Source organism: Sus scrofa, chromosome 13, assembly GCF_000003025.6.
Source record: "Sus scrofa isolate TJ Tabasco breed Duroc chromosome 13, Sscrofa11.1, whole genome shotgun sequence".
Taxonomy (NCBI): Eukaryota; Metazoa; Chordata; class Mammalia; order Artiodactyla; family Suidae; genus Sus; species Sus scrofa.
This window is the reverse complement of record NC_010455.5, coordinates 32,749,883-32,768,932: the sequence shown is the minus strand read 5'-3', so window position 1 is coordinate 32,768,932 and position 19,050 is coordinate 32,749,883. Positions and strand designations below refer to the sequence as shown.

Sequence of the window (19,050 nt, the reverse complement as noted above, 5' to 3'; positions counted from 1 at the left end):
ACATCCTTTCAGGTTAAATCAAAGGCCAAAGTTAGGGCCTAAAACCCTTCAAACTTACTGAGGTTTTCAGAAAATCAGCACAGTCGCTATTTGCATTGAGCTAAATCAGAGAGAAGGGCACATGTATTCTGATTGCCCCTTCACCATTTGCCACTTCCTTAAGAGGGCATATTTTCCCTGATCCTGAGTGATAGGAAGTTCCACTACAAGTTACCATAGGGACTAGTCTGTCTGTCTTGAGGTAATGGAGGCTATAGAGGGAAAGAGGGAGGTAGAGTTGGGGATCATTCAGAGGGATGCAGAGAGGTAGGTGATTCCAGAGAAGTGGGTGGCTCCGAAGAAGTAAGGGTACTGTCAGGAGTAGGGGAAGATTTTAGGTTGGAAATGCTATTATACACTTTGGTTGTGGTGATCATTGTACAACTATAAATGTAATTGATAAAAAAAATGCTATAAAAATCAAATAAATTAAAAAGGAGTAGGGGAAGATTAGAAGGGGATCATTGGAGTTCCCGTCGTGGCGCAGTGGTTAACGAATCCAACGAGGAACCATGAGGTTGCAGGTTCCGTCCCTGCCCTTGCTCAGTGGGTTAACGATCCGGCGTTGCAGTGAGCTGTGGTGTAGGTCGCAGACGCGGCTCGGATCCCACGTTGCTGTGGCTCTGGTGTAGGCCGGTGGCTACAGCTCCAATTCAACCCCTAGCCTGGGAACCTCCATATGCCGCAGGAGCGGCTCAAAGAAATAGCAAAAAGACAAAAAAAAAAAAAAAAAAAAAAAAAGGATCATTTACCGTTTTACTTTTATTTTATTTATTTATTTGTTTTTTAGGGCTGCACCCACGGCACATGGAGAGTCCCAGGCTAGGGTTCAGGTCAGAGCTGCAGCTGCCAGCCTACAGCACAGTCACAGCAATGCCAGATGTGAATGGTATCTGCAGCCTACACCACAGCTCACAGCGACACCAGCTCCTTAACCCACTGAGTGAGGCCAGGGATCAAACCTGCGTCCTTGTGGATACTAGTCAGTTTCATTTCCACTGAGCCACAATGGGAACTCCAGAAGGGGATCATCTAAAATGTTGGGAGAGTTTTTCGGTTCTCCAGGCTTCTGATTTACAAGAGCCACATAGGATAATATTTTGGTAAAAAACCATGAAGACTTGAACATAGGAAACCTCAGTCCATTTATTCATCCTGCAGCAGTAAAGACCCTATTGCAGGAGTTCCCATTGTGGCTCAGTAGGTTAAGAACCCAACTAGTATCCATAAAGATGTGAGTTCGATCCCTGGCCTCACCAGTGGTTAAGGATCCAGTGTTGTCACAAGCTGCAGTATAGTTCGCAGATGTGGCTTGGATCCTGTGTTGCAGTGGCCATGGTGTGGGTTGGCAGCTGCAGGTCCAATTGGATCCCTAGCCTGGGAACTTCCAATATGCTGCATGTGTGGCCGTAAAATAAACATATATATCCAATTGCAGAGTGGTATTATAATTTAGAGACCCATTTTCAGGCCATTTTTCTCCATCCCTCAAATTACATAAAGGCCAGGCAGTGCTGGGGTAGGATTTAAGTTTTTCCTTTTTCAGCCTTTTTTTTTTTTTTTTTTTTTTTTTTTTAATTTCCGCTTAAATTCCAGGGGTTTTTCTTCTCTCTTGGAAGAGCATCCTCCCATGCTGAGTAACCTGCAACCAAGAACAAGAGAAATCTAGGAGTTCCTGTCGTGGCGCAGTGGTTAACGAATCTGACTAGGAACCATGAGGTTGCAGGTTTGATCCCTGCCCTTGCTCAGTGGGTCAAGGTTTCGGCGTTGCCGTGAGCTGTGGTGTAGGTCGCAGACGCGGCTCGGATCCTGTGTTGCTGTGGCTCTGGCGTAGGCTGGCAGCTACAGCTCCGATTCAACCCCTAGCCCGGGAACCTCCATATGCCACGGGAGCGGCCCAAGAAATGGCAAAAAAAGACAAAAAAAAAAAAAAAAATAGAGAAATCTAGAAATTGATCTGGTGTGCTGGAAGAATTTACCAGGAGGCTTTAACCTGAAGGGGTTCAGAGCCTCTCCCAAATTCCCTTTGAACCTGACAGGTTTTTGAGCATCCTCTACTCTCCCATCGAGAGACGTCTCTGGTCAAAATTAATTCCTTGTGCAAGATATTCTGCCCCTTTGTCAGGGGAAGACATTTGTATCAGTGTACAACAGCTGCCAGGATTCCCCTTATGGGGGATCTGTTGCTTATAGAGCTTATGCCCTATGACGTCTTCCCATACTGTGGTGTAGCCTCACTATTGAGCATCTACAAAGTTTATAATGCGAGATTCTGTGAGGTGGCCAGCCCAGTAGGCTGTCCGTAGCAGTGTATAGGCTGCCAAGGCCTGAAGCGAAGGGGGTCCGATAGATGCAAAGAGGAACCTAACCCTTGGGAAACTGGAGTTGGGTGCTGTGGAAGGCAGCATGGGGTTTAAGACCCAAGTGCTGAGAGGCAAAGAAATTCTCATAATAGGAGTTCCTGTCCTGGCACAATGGAAACGAATCCGACTAGGAACCATGGGGTTGCAGGTTCGATCTCTGGCCTCGTTCCGTAGGTTGGGGATCTGACGTTGCCGTGAGCTGTGGTGTGGGTCGCAGATGCAGATTGGATCCTGTGTGGCTGTGGCTGTGGTGTGGGCCGGCAGCTACAGCTCCTATTCAACCCCTAGCCTGGAAACCTCCATATGCTGCGGGTGCGGCCCTAACAGGCCAAAAAAAAAAAAAGAAAGAAATTCTCAGAATAGATTTTATTTTTAATTTAAATTTTACTTAAAAATTTTTATAGTTGATTTACAGTGTTCTGTCAATTTCTGCTGTACAGCAAAGTGACCCAGTTGTGCATATATATACACTTTTTTTCACATTATCATCTATCATCTTCCATCACAAGTGATTAGATATATAGTTCCCTGTGCTACAAAGCAGGATCTCATTGCTTATTTACTGCAAGTACAATAGTTTACATCTGCTAACCCCAAATTCCCAGTCCATCCTACTCCTTCCCCCTCCCCCTTGACAACCACAAATCTGTTCTCTATGTCCATGAGTTTGTTTCTGTTGTATAGATAGGTTCATTTATGCCATATTTTTATTTTATTTTTTTTTTAGTGATTTTTAATGTTTTCCATGATAGCTCGTTTATAGTATACTGTCAGTTTTCTACTGTACAGCAAGGTGACCCAGTCACACATACATATATACATTCTTTTTTCTCACATTATCATGCTCCATCGTAAGTGACTAGATATAGTTCCCAGTGCCACACAGCAGGATCTCATAGTTTATCCATTCCAAAGGCAATGGTTTGCATCTATTAACCCCAAATTCCCAGTCCATCCTACTCCCTCCCCCTCCTGCCTGACAACCACAAGTCTGTTGTCCATGTCCATGATGTTCTTTTCTGTGGAAAGGTTCGTTTGTGCCATATGTTAGATTCTAGAAATCAGTGATATCATATGGTATTTGTCTTTCTAACTTATTTGGTATGAGAGTCTCTAGTTCCATCCATGTTGCTGCTATTGGCATTATTTTGTTCTTTTTTATGGCTGAGTAGTGTTCCACTGTGTGTATGTACCGCATCTTCTTAATCCATCCATCTGTCGATGGACACTTAGGTTGTTTCCGTGTCCATGGCTATTGTGAATAGTGCTGCAGTGAACATATGGGTACATGTGTCTTTTTCAAAGAAAATTTTGTCCAGATATATGCCCAAGAATGGGATTGCTGAGTCATATGGTAGTTCTGTATTTAGTTTTCTGAGGTACCTCTATACTGTTTTCCATAGTGGTTGTACCAATGTACATTCCCATTAGCAGTGTAGAAAGGTGCCCTTTTCTCCACACCCTCTCCAGCATTTGTCATTTGTGCCATATATTGGATTCCACATGTAAATATTCTATCATATTTGTCTTTCTCTTTCTGACTTACTTCACTTAGTATGAGAGTCTCTAGCTGCATCCATGTGGCTGCAAATGGCATGATTTCTTTTTTTTTTTAGGGCCACACCCACAGCATATGGAGGTTCCCAGACTAGGAGTCAAATTGGAGCTACAGCTGCTGGCCTACACCACAGCCACAGCAATGCCAGATCCAAGCTGCATCTGTGACCTACGCCGCAGCTTATGGCAGCAACGGATCCTTATCCCACTGAACAAGGACAGGGATCAAACCCGCATCCCCATGGACTCTAGTTAGGTTTGTTAACCACAGAGCCATGGTGGGGACTCCGATTTCATTCTTTTTTATGGCTGAGTAGTATTCTATTGTGTATGTATACCACATCTTCTTAGCACGTTCATCTGTTGATTGAGGTTGTTTCCATGTCTTTGCTTTTGTGAATAGTGGTGCAGTGAACATAGGGGTACACATATCTTTTTCAGTGTAAATTTAAGATATATGCCCAGGAGTGGGATTGCTGGATGTTATGGCAGTTCTGTATTTAGTTTTCTGAGGAACCTTCATACTGTTTTCCATAGTTGTACCAGTTTACATTTCCACCAACAGTGCAGGAGGGTTCCCTTTCCTCCACACCCTCTCTGGCATTTGTTATCTGTGGACTTATTAATGGTGGCCATTCTGACTGGTGTGAGGTGGTACCTCAGAGTAGTTTTGATTTGCATTTCTCTAATAATCAGTGATGTTGAGCATTTTTTCATGTGCTTGTTGGCCATCTGTATATCTTCTTTGGAGAAATGTCTGTTCAGGTCTTTTGCCCATTTTTCCATTGGGTTGTTGGCTTTTTTGCTGTTGAATTGTGTAAGTTGTTTATATATTTTAGAGATTAAGCCCTTGTCGGGTGCATCGTTTGAAACTATTTTCTCCCATTCTTTAAGTTGTCTTTTTGGTTTTTTTAATGGTTTGCTTTGCTGAGCAAAAGCTTGTCGGTTTGATTAGGTCCCATTGGTTTATTTATTTATTTATTTATTTATTTTGGTCTTTTTGCTATTTCTTGGGCCGCTCCCGCGGCATATGGAGGTTCCCAGGCTAGGGGTCGAATCGGCGCTGTAGCCACCGGCCTACGCCAGAGCCACAGCAACTCGGGATCCAAGCCGCGTCTGCAACCTACACCACAGCTCACGGCAACGCCGGACCCTTAACCCACTGAGCAAGGGCAGGGACGGAACCCGCAACCTCATGGTTCCTAGTCGGATTCGTTAACCACTGCGCCACGACGGGAACTCCCCATTGGTTTATTTTTGCTTTTATTTCTGTTGCCTTGGGAGACAACCTGAGAAAACATTTGTAAGGTTGATGTCAGAGAATGTTTTGCCTTTGTTCTTGTCTAGGAATTTGACGGTGTCTTAACTTATGTTTAAGTCTTTAAGCCATTTTGAGTTTTATTTTTGTTCACGGTATGAGGGTGTGTTCCAGTTTCATTGATTTTCGTGTGGCTGTCCAGTTTTCCCAGCACCACTTGCTGAAAAGACTTTTTCCCATTTTCTATTCTTGTGTCCTTTGTGTAAAATTAATTGATAGTAAGTGTCTGGGTTTATTTCTGGGTTCTCTATTCTGTTCCATTGATCGCCATGTCTGTTTTGGTACCAGTACCACACTGTCTTGATTACTGTGGCTTTGTAATATTGCCTAAAATCTGGGCGAGTTATGTCTCCTGCTTGGTGTTTTGTTTTGTTTTGTTTTGCTTTTGTCTTTTTGTCTTTTCTAGGGTTGCTCCTGTGGCATATGGAGGTTCCCAGGCTAGGTGTCTAATCGGAGCTGTAGCTACTGGCCTACTCCAGAGCCACAGCAACGCCAGATCGGGGCTGTGTCTATAACCTACACCACAGCTCACGGCAACTCCGGATCCCTAGCCCTCTGAGCAAGGCCAGGGATTGAACCTACAACCTCATGGTTCCCAGTTGGATTCATTTCCAATGTACCACAATAGGAACTCCTGAATCCTTTTTTGATTTCCTTGATTGTTTTATAATTCTCAGCATATAAGTCTTTCACCTTCTTGGTCAGGTTTATTCCTAGGTATTTAAGTTTTTGTGGTGCAATTTAAAAAATTTTTTTATTTTTATTTATTTATTTTTTTTGTCTTTTTGCCTTTTTCTTGAGCCGCTCCTGCAGCACATGGAGGTTCCCAGGCTAGGGGTCTAATCGGAGCTGTAGGCACTGGCCTACGCCAGAGCCACAGCAACGTGGGATCCGAGCCGCGTCTGCGACCTACACCACAGCTCACGGCAATGCTGGATCCTTAACCCACTGAGCAAGGCCAGGGATCAAACCCGCAACCTCATGGTTCCTAGTCAGATTCGTTAACCGCTGTGCCATGACGGGAACTCCCATTGGGGTACAGTTTTAAAAGGTACTATATTTGTATATTCCTTTTCTAATATTTCATTGTTAATACATAGAAATTCAACTGTTTTCTGAATGTTAATCTTGTATCCTGCTGTTTTGCTGAATTCATTGATCAGTTCAAGTAGTTTTTGCATGGAGTCCTAAGGGTGTTCTATGTATAGTGTCATGTCATCTGCATAGAGTGACAATTTTACCTCTTCTCTTCCAATTTGGATACCTTTTATTTCTTTTGTTTGTCTGATTGCCGTGGCAAGGACTTCCAATACTATGTTGAAGAAAAGTGGTGAGAGTGGGCATTCCTAGAGTTCCTGTCGTGGTGCAGCAGAAATAAATCCGACTAGGAACTATGAGGTTGTAGGTTCGATCCCTGGCTTTGCTCAGTGAGTTAAGGATCTGGTGTTGCCGTGAGCTGTGGTGTAGGTCGCAGATGCAGCTCAGATCCTGTGTTGCTGTGACTGCGGTATAGGCCGGCAGCTATAGCTTCCATTCAACCCCTAGCCTGGGAACCTCCATGTGCTGGGGGTACAGCCCCAAAAGGCACACACACACAAAAAGGTGGTGAGAATGGGCATCCTTCTCCTGTTATAGATTGGAGCAGGAAAGCTTTCAGCTTTTCTCTGTTGAGCGTTCTTTTGGCTGTGGCTTTGTCATAAATGACTTTTATTACGATAAGGTATGTTCCCTCTCTACGCACTTTGATAAGAGTTTTTGTCATGAATGGATGTTGGATTTTGTCAAATACTTTTTCTGCATCTATTGAGATGATCATGTAGTTTCTGACGTTTCTTTTGTTAACTTGGTATATGATGTTGATTGATTTGCCTATGTTGAACCATCCTTGTGAAGGTGGGATGAATCCCATATGGTCTTGGTATATGATCTTTTTACTATTTCGTTGGATTTGGTTGGCGAAAATTTTGTTGAGAATTTTGCATCTATGTTTTTTTTTTTGTTTTGTTTTGTTTGTTTTGTTTTTTTCCTGATGTGGGTATTCCAACTCCTGCCTTCCTCCTGTCTTTTCCATTTGCATGAAATATCGTTTTCCATCCCCTCACTTTCAATTTACATGTGTCCTTTTTTCCTAAAGTGAATCTTCTATAGGCAGTATATTGTAGACTCTGGGTTTTTTATACAGTCTTCCACTCTATGTCTTTTGATTGGAGCATTCAGTCCATTGACATTTAAGGTCATTATTGTTGGTTTGTTTTTGGTCCTTTTAGGGCCACATCCAAGGCATATGGAAGTTCCCAGGCTAGGGGTCGGATTGGAACTATAGCTGCTGGCCTACGCCACAACCACAGCAATTTGGGATCCGAGCTGCGTCTATGACCTACACCACAGCTCACGGCAGAGCCAGATCCTTAACCCACTGAGCAAGGCCAGGGATTGAACTTGCATCCTCATGGATACTAGTCGGTTTCATTATTGCTGAGCCATGATGGGAACTCCAGTAATTATAAATATGTATTTATTGCCATTTGAAACCTTGTTTTCCAGTGGAGTTTATATTTATCCTTTGTTCCTTTGTTTTTATTTTATGCTTGTGTCCTTTTCTTTTCAGTTGTTGTGAATGCATTGTTTGGTTTTGATTTGTGGATACTAGTTGGTTTTGTAACCACTAAGCCATGACAGGAACTCCCTGGTGGTGATTTGTGGTTGCCCTGTTTTTCAAGTCTGTCAACCCCTTCCTATATCTGCTTGCTTTAGTCTAATGGTCATATAGGTGCAAACACATTGTAAAAAACAAAACAAAAGCCTAGATTTTCGTACTTCCCCACATTTTATGATTTTGATGTCCTTTTTAAAAACATTTTCATGTTTATCTTTTTGCTGTTCCTTGTGTTTATCGTCACTTTTATAATAGGTCTCCTCCCCCCCCCCCCCCGCCTTTTAGTTCTATGTACTGGCTTATTTAAGTGATTGGTTTCCAGTTGTGATTTTCTCCGTCCTATTTCTTATTTTATTTAGAGGAGCCCTTTCAATATTTCTTTTAGAATGGGTTTAGCATGCTGTACTCTTTCAATTTTTGTTTGTTGGAGGAATTCTTTATTTCACCTTCTATTTTAAATTATATTCTTGCTGGGTAGAGTATTCTAATATGTCTTAGTATGGGCCTGTTTGGGTTCAACTTGTTTGGGGCCCTCTGTGCTTCCTGTATCTTGATATCTGTTTTCTTTAGATTTGGAAAGTTTTTGGCCATAGTTTCTTCAAATACATTTTCAATCCCTTTTTCTTTTTCTTCTGCTTCTAGAATCCCTATTATGCATCGATTGGCCTGCTTTATATTATCCCATAAATCTCTTATATTGCTTTCATGTTTTTTCATTTGGTTTTCTGTCTGCTGTCCTGACTGGATGATTTCCATTTTTCTATTTTCCAAGTCACTAATTCATTCCTGTGCATTATTCATTCTGCTCTTCAGTGCCTTTAATTCACCTTGCATCCCTGCAAATGAACTTGCTAATTTTTCTTGACTAGGTATCTGACTTGGTTACACCCCTAGTAAGAGATGGAGCTGGGATTTGAACCCTGGAGCTGGGATTTGAACCCTGGGTCTGTCGGACTCTGTAAAGTCCCTGGTGCTTGCCCTGGCAATTCAGGGGCATCATATGGGCTGGTGGTTGAGTCTCCCGCATAGTGTTCCTGAATATGCCTCCACTCTATGCTGGGCCCTGGGCCTTGGTGAGGCCTACTGCAGCCCCTTCTGCCTCTGCCCAGCTCTAGGTCTCTCCCTTAAAGTAGGCTCTAGACAAGGAGGCTCTGCTCGCCAAGTCTGCCAAGTTATCCTAGGCTGGGCCCGGTGTTCAACTGTCTCCAGCAGATGGACTTCATTCTCTTTTTCTTGCTTCCAGCCTCAGACTCCCCAGCATCAGCTTCCTTGTCTCCCACTTCAGCCTTGAAAGAGGGGCAGCATAGTGTCCTGTGGGATCATGAGGCTGGGTGAGGTGACCCCAGCCATCACTTATCCATGAAGGCAGCCTAAGTTCCCCTCCCACCCTCCCCAGGTGCCCGGAGCAGTACCCAAGCTGACTCAGGTTCCAGCGAGGATGAGGCAGCCAGTGAGGCTCGCAGCACCACCAGTGAATGCCCCAGCCTCTTGAGCACCGCTGCAGAGGAAGGCCTTGGTAAGAGTGGGTGGGAGTTGGGCAGGGACTCAGGGGGATGCTCTGTGGGCTAGGGCAAGAAGCAGGGATGACCAGCTGGCCTTGCAGGGGGGGATGCCGTGGATGAGCAGGGTCAGCAGGAAGACCTTGAGGAGAAGTTGAAGGAGTATGTGGACTGCCTCACAGACAAGAGGTACCCCTGATTGCCAGCCAACCCCTTCCCCATCTCCCCACTCAGCCCATGCCAGATGTGACTGGGTAGGGTTAGCCCACAAAATGGCCTTTTTTTCATCCACCAGTGCCAAGACCCGGCAGGGTGCTCTTGAGAGCCTGCGCTTGGCCCTGGCAGCTCACCTACTTCCCGACTTCTTGCTGGAACGCTGCCTCACACTGGCTGATGCCTTGGAAAAGTGCCTCAAGAAAGGTTGGGCCTGGGAGCCAGTGGGGGGCCTGAACTGGCTGGGTGCCAACCCTTGCTTGCATGGACTGACTGGAAGGCATCCTTGCAGGGAAGGGCGAGGAACAGGCCCTGGCCGCTGCCGTGCTAGGTCTGCTGTGTGTGCAGCTGGGCCCTGGACCCAAGGGAGAGGAGTTATTCCACAGCCTGCAGCCCCTGCTGGTCTCTGTGCTCACTGATGGCACAGCTAGCCCTGCTGCCCGGCTCCACGTGAGTGTTCCATGCCCCGTGATCCCTTTCCTTCCTTCATCCCCTTCCATTCCTAAGCAGAGAGGTGGGCTCCACTTTCCTTCAGGCTCCCTTACTTTAGGGTGAGTCCCATAGTTGGGAACCCAGGGTCACCCTCTGACCAAGGCCTGGCTTTGCCCTCCTCCCCACAGTGCGCTTCTGCTCTTGGCTTGGGCTGCTACGTGGCTGCTGCCGATGTACAGGTAAGTGGTCTTTGGACACAAGCAGTAGAGCACCCAGGCCCTAGCTCTGCCCCGGAATGACTCACCTCCCTCCTTGTGCCCCTAGGACCTGGTCTCTTGCCTCACCTGTCTGGAAGGTGTTTTCAGCCGGTCCTGTGGTGTGGGTGGCGCCACAGCTCCTATGGTCCCTACCAGCCTGCATGGCCTGCTCTGTGCTGCCCTGCAGGCCTGGGCATTGCTACTTACCATCTGCCCCAGCACCCACATCAGTCACATCTTGGACAGGTAGGGGCGACTGCCCACTGGGAGTGGGAGGTGAAGGGTGAAGAGGCGCCCAACCCACATACACATAGCTCAGCCTGCCCCTTCCCCAGGCAGCTGCCCCAGCTGCCCCAGCTCTTATCCAGTGAAAGCGTGAACCTGCGGATTGCTGCTGGAGAGACCATCGCACTGCTCTTTGAACTGGCCCGGGACCTTGAGGTGTGAGAGGTGGGGGGCGGAGGGAGGTGCTTGCTGATACCACCTGCCCATCTTAGGCTGGGTGCAGGGGATGCTACTGAAAACAAGGCTGCCTTAGGTCGTTATGGCAGGGGAGTAGCCCCAACACAGACTCAGATGCTGGGTGCTATGATAGGGCCAGTAAGCCTGATTCAGTAAGCCAGTAAGCGATTCAGGAGGGCTAGGCCGAGAAGAAAAAGACTTCCTCATTGAAAGGAAGGGTTTGGGCAACTCCCATGTGTTGAGAGGTAGCAGAGCTTAGGCTTGCGCTCACATGTCCTCCATCACACCCACTGCAGGAGGACTTCATTTATGAGGACATGGAGGCCCTCTGCGGTGCGCTGCGCACTCTGGCCACCGATAGCAACAAGTATCGTGCCAAGGCTGACCGCCGGCGCCAGCGCTCGACCTTCCGCTCTGTGCTGCACTTTGTTGAGGTACGCGTGAGACTGGATGCCTCCTTGCAAGAGTGTGCCCCAGGCACAGCCACCAAGCCCAGTCACAGCCCCTCTACCCTGCAGGGCGGCGAGTGTGAGGAAGAGACAGTCCGCTTTGGGCTCGAGGTGCTCTATGTGGACAGCTGGGCTCGGCGCCGGATCTACGCTGCCTTCAAGGATGTGCTGGGTTCTGGCATGCACCACCACCTCCAGGTGGGGAGGTGGACAGGGAGGAGGTAGCCTTTTTGGCAGCTTCAGACTAGCTTGAGCTCACTGCCTTCTTTGCCCCCAGAACAATGAGCTACTCCGTGACATCTTTGGCCTGGGCCCTGTGCTGGTACTGGATGCCACTGCCCTGAAGGCCTGCAAAATCTCACGTTTTGAGAAGGTTTGTCTTCCCTCCATTCCCACAAGCTGGAGGCCTGGAGCTCTGCAGGGGCTGGAATAGAAGCCCCGGCCGCCCCCTCCCCATCTCACTAGATCCTCATTCTTTGCCCCCATTCCAGCACCTGTACAACGCTGCTTCCTTCAAAGCCAGGACCAAGGCTCGCAGCCGTGTGCGGGACAAGCGGGCAGACATCCTGTGAGGCAGGACCAGCTGAAGTGGAGACTGTCCACGTCCTTGCCTATACTTTTAACAGAAGACAGTGCAATACCTGGTACTTGCCAGGAATTGTCACTTTATTTTTTTAATGACAAAACCAAAAACAGAGATGAGTATGGGTGGCTAGAGGCCAGGCCGTTTGGGACCCTGGCACTTTGCCCCTGCACTCAGCCCTGTGGCTTCTTCCTGCCCTGTCTCAGGCCAGGCCAGCTGTGAGCCTGTCACAGGGCTGTGGGGCAGGCAGAAGAGGGCTGTGCCTTCCTTTCTCAGGTCTTGCTCCCCTGGGCTGAACCACTTCCAGGGGGTGGGATCTGGACACATGCCACTACAACAGGTGGGGAAGTGAGACTACCTGGAATGGATTTATGTGCTGATTTTTAAAGGGTATTAGAGATAATTAAACAGTGCTCAGCCTTCTGTGGCCCTGGCTTCTGGCTGTTTGTGCCTGACCTCCCTCTCTCTCTCCACTAACCCAGGCTTGACCCAGCTGGGCCTCCTTATCTCCAGCTCCCCTTTGCCCTCCAAGATAGTCTCTCCCCAGTGGCCTTCCTCCCCCTGCTCAGAGCCCAGCCTGTTTTCTGAGAGCTGAGGCTGGACCCCCACCAGGGGGCCTGGCAGTTTGGGTGACTGGGGTGAGCAACTATTTCTAGACTCCTGAACCTCTAGCTGCAGGAGGCCAGAGGAGGAGCCAGGAGGCTGGTGTTGCTTCCCCTAACCTTGGGCCACCCAAAGCAGGGCTTGGCATTAGAATGCTTGGCTAGGTCTAGCCTGAGAAGCCAAGAAAGGCAGGGAGCCTTGGGGTCACCTCAGGGTCATACAAAACCCTCACCAAGGAAGTGTCAAGTCGCAGTGGGAGAGGAGAAACCTGTCAGCGACCACTTTATCTCCCCTACAAATACCCCCCCAGGCCCCAGGTCCAAGGGGCTTCTCAGCTAGGTGCTCGGGTTTCACTGAAATTGAGTCTCCGCAGCTGGCTGAGGCTGGCGAGCCGGAGCTTGAGTAGCACCTCTTCCTGCGCGCGCAGCGTGTGCACCAGTGCGCGGAGGGACTCACTCTGCAGCACTGCAAGACAGACGGCGAGAATAAGGGATTAGCCGACGACAGGCCACCCCACGACTTCCTACCCACCTAGCCCTTCCCTGGCTCAGCCTCTCCATTCCAGTGGCTTCCTGTGCCCTCCCTACCACTCAGGTAGACTGCCAGGACAGCGAGCGCCAGGCAGGTGAGCACCAGCAGCGCAAGCAGCAGCAGGAAGCCGCCGCGACTGTGCACAGGGCTGCAGCCGGTCTGGGCGCACAGTGATGGAGGCAGGATACCCAGAAGCTCGTCCCATGGCTGCGCCTCTTCCGCCAGGTAGGGGCACAGTGGACCTGCAGGGAGAATGGGGCATCAGGTGTGCCTGTTTTCCTCCTTCCTCCCAGTCCATCTGTCCCGCTCCCCCGCCCCCTCTCACCTCCGCTGTGTAGATCGCTGATGGACTCCACCCGGTACAGGCGCACCTCCTGCACGTGATTGGGGGCCACCGGTGCCCGGTTTCTTGTCGTTGGTGCTGCGGTGTCTGCAGGGGTAGTGCAGGGTGTTTCAGCCGGGGATTCACCCCCTCTCTTCTCCTAGATGGCCTCCAGGAGCAGCAGGAGCTCAGAAAAGGTAGGGAGGAGAGGGGGCATTTGGCTCCTAAGCACCTAACACCAACTGAAGAATGATCCCTGATTTGGAGCCAAAACAACCCCTTTCGCCCCCAGTAATAGCAGGTGCAGTTGACTGGGAGGACTAAACCCACAACCCATGAAATTCATTCCTGCCTTTTCTGCTGTCAGTTTTCCCTGTACACCCTATGCCTGGGTCTCTTCATTGTCCCCAGCAGCAGCAGCCCCATTCTAGGCAGCCTTGTGCCTTTCCCTCCCAGCCTCACTCTGCCCCCTTTAGATGTACTCAGCATGATTCTGCTCTGTTTCTGGGAACGCTACTGTTTTTCACTTAACATCGCACAGGAGACCGGCCTTTGTTATCAAACTGTTCCGCTTGCCTCTGAGGTCTCCCCTCAGGCATCCCTTCTAGGCTGCCTGGGCATTTCGGTTGTTTCCAATAAACCCTAGAAAAGGACATGCATGATAGTATAAAGATTTCCCCAATTTCCCCATAGTTATTAACGACAGATTCCCAGAAGTAGGATTACTGGATCCAAGACAGGGACTTTTTCTTTTAGGCTATTACCAAAGCGACCTCAGGAATGGCTGTCCACAGCCACCCAAAGAGTACAATATTGCCACCATTAGGCATCTCCACTGAAAAAAGTTTAATATACCTAAGTGCACACATATATTTGCTAAGTTGGGAAATGAGGAAAGGCTTTTCTTGACCAATTTGGTTGGTTTTCTTTGCTTGGGGAGCCTGACCAATATGTGTGTGGCTTCCTAGTTCACAGCCTCTGCCCATGTAGTCACTGCAATCTGTGTACTTTTTCTGTAATTTTAATTATTTTCAGACCCAGTGGAGTGTTTGTTTTGTGATTTCTAAACATTGTATTCTGGGGTTTTTTGTGTTTTTTTTTTTTTCCCCCTCCTTTAAATCTTGGCCCCTTGAGATCTTCAGATGTCAAATGGAGGGACACTGCAGGGATACCTCCTGACACAGGCAAGGGTGACTGGACTCTGGGCCTATCACTTTCAGTACAGTACCTCAACCTTTGTGATTTGCTTCAAACGGGCCTCTGCCATGCTCAAAAGAAAGTGAAACAGGAGTTCCCATTGTGGCTCGGTAGTTAATGAACCTGAATAGGATCCATGAAGATGTGGATTTGATCCCTGGCTTCGCTCAGTGGGTTAAGGATCCAGCGTTGCCGTGAGCTGTGGTGTATGTCGCAGATGCAACTTGGCTCCCGAGTTGCTGTGGCTGTGATGTAGGCCGGCAGCTTCAGCCCCAATTTGACCCCTAGCCTGGGAACCTTCATATGCTGTGGATGTGGCCCCAAGAAGACAAAAGACCAAAAAAAAAAAAAAGTGAAACAAAAACAGGTACTGGCTGTCATTATGACTGGGTGATGGTAGTTTGAGGTTCATATTAAATTCCCTCTTTGCACTTGGCTGTGCTTTTCACACACTTTAAACTGAACTTGGATTCTGTTACCAGGAAAAACCCTAGTAAATGTTATTGTTAAGACGCCCCCACACCCGGGGCCAGGCCCCTCCCATCCAGTATAAAATGCTGAAAATGTGATGGGAGGAGTGATTAGATCAGGCTGGAGCCTTGGAGCAGCACTGTATCTGAAGCTTCCCAAGTCAATGCTCTTGTCCCTCCAACCCTCCATCCCTCTTGAATACAGTGGGGCAATGAGTGGTAGCCACCAAAGTCTTAACTAGAAGTCAGACAGGCCAGGCCAAGGGACCCCAACTTTTTAGCCCACATTTCAGGCTAGAATCCTATACACTCCCAGTCCCTGGGCCATGCACCCAAACGCTATCCAAAACCATTGCCCACCCCCAATCCCAGTGTCCTCCCCGAAGGAAGAACTGCACTGGCCAGACTGCCTGGCCCACTTAAGCACAGGCTCTGGTTTACTCTTCCCCCAAGTGGGGAAGCTCCTCTAAGCACCCCCTGCAGTCCCTTGCAGGAGGAATAGGCCTGAGCTGAAGAGGCTTTCCAGACTCAGTAAGCCGTTCCTTCATGCGCAGCGGGGGCAGGTCTCTCTTCTGGGATATAGTGATTAATGACGAGTCAAGAAAATGAGGTCAGTGGGACAGAGGCCAGGTTTCTCCATGGTCCACAGAGTCAGAGGATTGGGGCCTTACCCTCCCTTCAAGTTATTTTCCTACCTTCTTGGGTTCCTTCGGGCATGGTGGGTGGGTGGGCAGCCAGGAGCCGATGAGCGTGCCCAGTAGCAGGACAGGAGGGAGTAGAAGTGGCTCCTATGACCCCGGAGAAGGCCTGGCCACCTCCCAGCCTGCACTGAAAATAGAACTGAGCTCAGCCCACTGGGCTATATTTAGAGGGGGCAACACCATGGGAAGGGGCGGAGTGACCCACATAGACCAGCCTGGACTCTGCCTGGTGCTGGAGCCCAGGGGAGGATGTACCTCAACGAGGGCCTGGGGCCACGGTCTTTCCCAGGACACCCTGCTACTCACACGTGCAGGGACATGGAGCCTTCAGCCGAACAAACCTCCTCATACCTCCAGTGATGTCCCCCATGGTAACCAAGACATTGAATGGACTCCTGTGCACAAGAAAATACCTGGGCTAAAACCAGTGTGCCTTTTATCAGAAGGAGGCAAAGACACCCCTAAACCACACAGAGAGCCCAGTGGCCACCAATCCACACCACCACATGGCTCAAGCAGGGGTAACACTCGGAAGGTCACAAGCACACAGGCCAGGATGGGACAGTATATTTCTCGTCTGTCAGAAGCAATGAAAAGGTGGATGGCAAAGCCTAGATTCTGACAAGGTCCCAGAAGTGACGCAGAACCCAAAGAGGGAAACCCAGCAGTCTTCCTGAGCCGGGTGACAGGCATTCAGGAAGGGCACCAATTAAGACCCTGAGTCTGCACAAGGGACATCGCCCTTAGCCCTGCATTTGACCACCCAGTCTGCTCCCGCGCTCAGGAGAAAGTTACAAAAGCTTGAGGCTGGGCCCCAAACCCCGCTGTCAGCCTTGGTAGAGGAGGCCTTCAAGGTCCATCCTCAGCAGTGAGACTTAACAGAGGCCAGTGAAGAAAACACGGCTTTGGGCTGCTGTGATTGACCCACTGTGTCGTCGAGGGGACCCTAAAGGGCTGACAAACCCAGGCAGACAGCCTAGGAGCCACCTGGGGGGAAACCAGTGTGCCTTTTGTCAGAAGGAGGGGGGGGCCTGTTGCAAGCTCCCTCTTGTGGGCAACAAAGAAACAACCCTAAGCAGCCCGAGTTCCTGGTGAAATTGGGGTGAGATACCATCACACAGAGGGACCTACAGACCAAATGATCAACCAACATGCCCCAAGGACCTGGTGGGCTCCAGATCCTAAGACAATGCATCCTCATTGCTCCAAGGGAGCCTCGAGTCACCCTTGACATTGCAGGCAGGAAAATGACTTTCTTTCCCTTTTTTTTTTTTTTTAGGAGTCACACCTACAGCATAAGGAAGTTCCCAGGCTAGGGGTGGAATAGGGACAATGACAAGAAAACTCACTTAACATTTCCAAAATCATATTCAAAGAGGAATATTTACAAGAATGCTGGCCATGCCATCAACAGTCCCAGCTGGCTAGTAGCCTTTCTCTTGCATTTCACCTGAACCTACAATTTCCGATGACTACCTAAATCACTACTCCCTTGACCTCTGCTAGGCACACTCGCACCTTCCAGGGGGCTATCCCAGGGCTTTTACCTGACTCCCCCATACAATGGGACCCAAGGCATGGGGCACACTAAGTTAAATTCCACAAATGGCATTTGTTTCACACACCCCCAATGCACTCCCGCCCCCAGGTATAATTATATCAGCTGTTCTGCTTCTTATACAACAATACGCTGTACTTACAACCTCACCCATGTGTGCTGTTTCAAATAAGGAAATTTTCCATCTCCTTGAAATCAAATTCAACCCACTTGTGGGATACGGAACAAATAGTGAGCTGACTTTCCCGCCTCTGCTCTCTGACAAAATCATACTGGAGCATTTTTATTAAGACTTTTATGACATCATATGGTCTAAACGACCAAAAGAATGGTTTCTTTTCCCCGAGTTGCACACATACTAGCAATAGCTTTGTTCTTCAAGGACTCCCAGCTCCAAATAACCATGAGGCAGACATTCACTTCTGCACCTCTGAAGGGCTTTGTTCTGCAGACACCCAAACCACCCTGTGTTATGGAATTATAGCCAGAGCCTGACCTTTTTCAATCAACCTATGGCCTCTAACTGCAGTGATGATGTCCCCTTCACAGGAGAGGGAACTAGAGGGATAAGAGGGATTTTCACCACCAAACCCAGAGAGCAGGAGCAATGATCTTAGCAGTGGCAAGGCTAGCCACAGGACTGCAGCTCCACAGGGAGACTTTATCTATCAGGAAGCAACACTGAGCAGTCTCACCAGACAGCTTGGTTATGTGATAATCCAGACAGGGTAGGCCTTAATGGGACTTAAGGCTGCTCTTGTTTCGTTGGCTAATTTAACTCTAGATAATCGTTTAGCTCTTAATTGCCTTTTGACAGAAAAACGCAGAATTTGTGGGATAACTTAATACTTCCTCCTGCACCTGAATCAATGAGACAGGAGAAATGTTAATATTATAGAAATACACACCCAAGCAGAACAGCTTCACATTTTTGGCAGGGGAGATACCACCAGCTGTGTGGTCATCAGTTAGGGAATGCCTCCCCAAATGAACTTGGTTCCTGCCCACTCTGGGCCATTTAGTGGCTATTACTATCCTCCTTTTTGGCCCCTGTTTAACCTTGGGGTTAAGTTTGCGCCTTCTAGGTTCCAACAGTTTCAAGACTCAGGATGGCTCAAGGATTCCAACCCATTCCAGCTGAGGGTAGCCCAGGTCCCTATAGGAACCTAAAACAGTCAACGAGGGATTTCTACACCCCTAGGGTAGGATAGGGTCTGCATCCCCTGCCCAGCAGGAATAGTTTCAGAAGAAGAGATCATCAGCCCTTATCCCTTAAGAGCTGAGGAATCCTTGGGGGCAGTGGGGGGCAGGGGGGAGTGGGTGAAGAGACAGGGTGCAACCTAGGACTCTTTGCTGCAGGGTTATACCTGGACAAATGTCTCTTCCTCAAGCAAAAGAATACAAACTATCAAAATATATAAAAATAACTACATGCATGCCGCTGGGGTAAATTATGAACAATAAGAAACAAAAGGGCCAAAATCCAAACTGCCACTTCTCAGGAGTAGGGAGCAAAAGCAGATTACTGTGCCTGATCCCTGCACACAGCACCAACAAGGGGGTGGACACACCACCTAAGCCACTCCTCCCACTGATCAATCAATTTTCCACCACCATCACTCCATTTAAAGAACCAGCTTGCCCCCTCCCCACTTCCCTCATGGTGTGAGCAAGGGCACCTGCTGCTTATTGGGCACCTGTTTCTTGTTTGCCCCCCCCATACTGTAACGGGAGTCCCAATAAAGCCCCTCTAACCTCTTATCAATTTCTATTGGTTAGAGTTCAAGGGAGCTCCCGTCATGGCTCAGTGCTTAAGGACTCCAACTACGAACCATGAGAT

General features: G+C 48.5%; 2 protein-coding genes across 5 annotated transcripts in view; one reads left to right on the top strand and one right to left on the bottom strand.

Moving 5' to 3' along the window:
* IFRD2 (interferon related developmental regulator 2) overlaps positions 1-12,262 on the top strand; it is a 34,093-nt gene extending 21,831 nt beyond the window's left edge. Inside the window, 11 exon segments of the mRNA XM_001925104.5 lie at positions 9,330-9,449; positions 9,537-9,621; positions 9,728-9,852; positions 9,938-10,095; positions 10,266-10,316; positions 10,402-10,580; positions 10,670-10,775; positions 11,093-11,230; positions 11,315-11,443; positions 11,523-11,618; positions 11,737-12,262. Coding sequence (XP_001925139.3) covers positions 9,330-9,449; positions 9,537-9,621; positions 9,728-9,852; positions 9,938-10,095; positions 10,266-10,316; positions 10,402-10,580; positions 10,670-10,775; positions 11,093-11,230; positions 11,315-11,443; positions 11,523-11,618; positions 11,737-11,817 — 1,268 coding nt within the window. The 3' untranslated portion in view covers positions 11,818-12,262.
* On the bottom strand, positions 11,891-16,418 carry LSMEM2 (leucine rich single-pass membrane protein 2). 4 transcript variants are annotated; one of them, XM_021068814.1, is made up of 5 exons: positions 15,959-16,418; positions 15,647-15,779; positions 13,288-13,471; positions 13,019-13,204; positions 11,891-12,896 (listed from the first exon to the last, which is right to left on the bottom strand). In XM_021068814.1, exons 1-4 carry the CDS (start codon positions 16,020-16,022, stop codon positions 13,022-13,024), a joined length of 564 nt encoding a protein of 187 aa, XP_020924473.1. In that variant the 5' UTR covers positions 16,023-16,418; the 3' UTR covers positions 11,891-12,896; positions 13,019-13,021. The 4 variants fall into 4 exon arrangements, with proteins under 4 accessions (XP_020924473.1, XP_020924474.1, XP_001927860.2 ...); XM_021068815.1 differs by having other exon boundaries at positions 16,004-16,417; XM_001927825.4 differs by having other exon boundaries at positions 13,288-13,392; positions 15,647-15,774; positions 15,959-16,408.

Excerpts from the sequence above, each read along its gene's own strand:
- LSMEM2 (XM_001927825.4), bottom strand. Across the intron at positions 13,393-15,646 it reads GCCCGAAGGAACCCAAGAAG|ACACCGCAGCACCAACGACA; the intron begins GTAGGAAAATAA and ends CTACCCCTGCAG. Across the intron at positions 12,897-13,018 it reads CCTGGCAGTCTACCTGAGTG|TGCTGCAGAGTGAGTCCCTC; the intron begins GTAGGGAGGGCA and ends TCTGTCTTGCAG.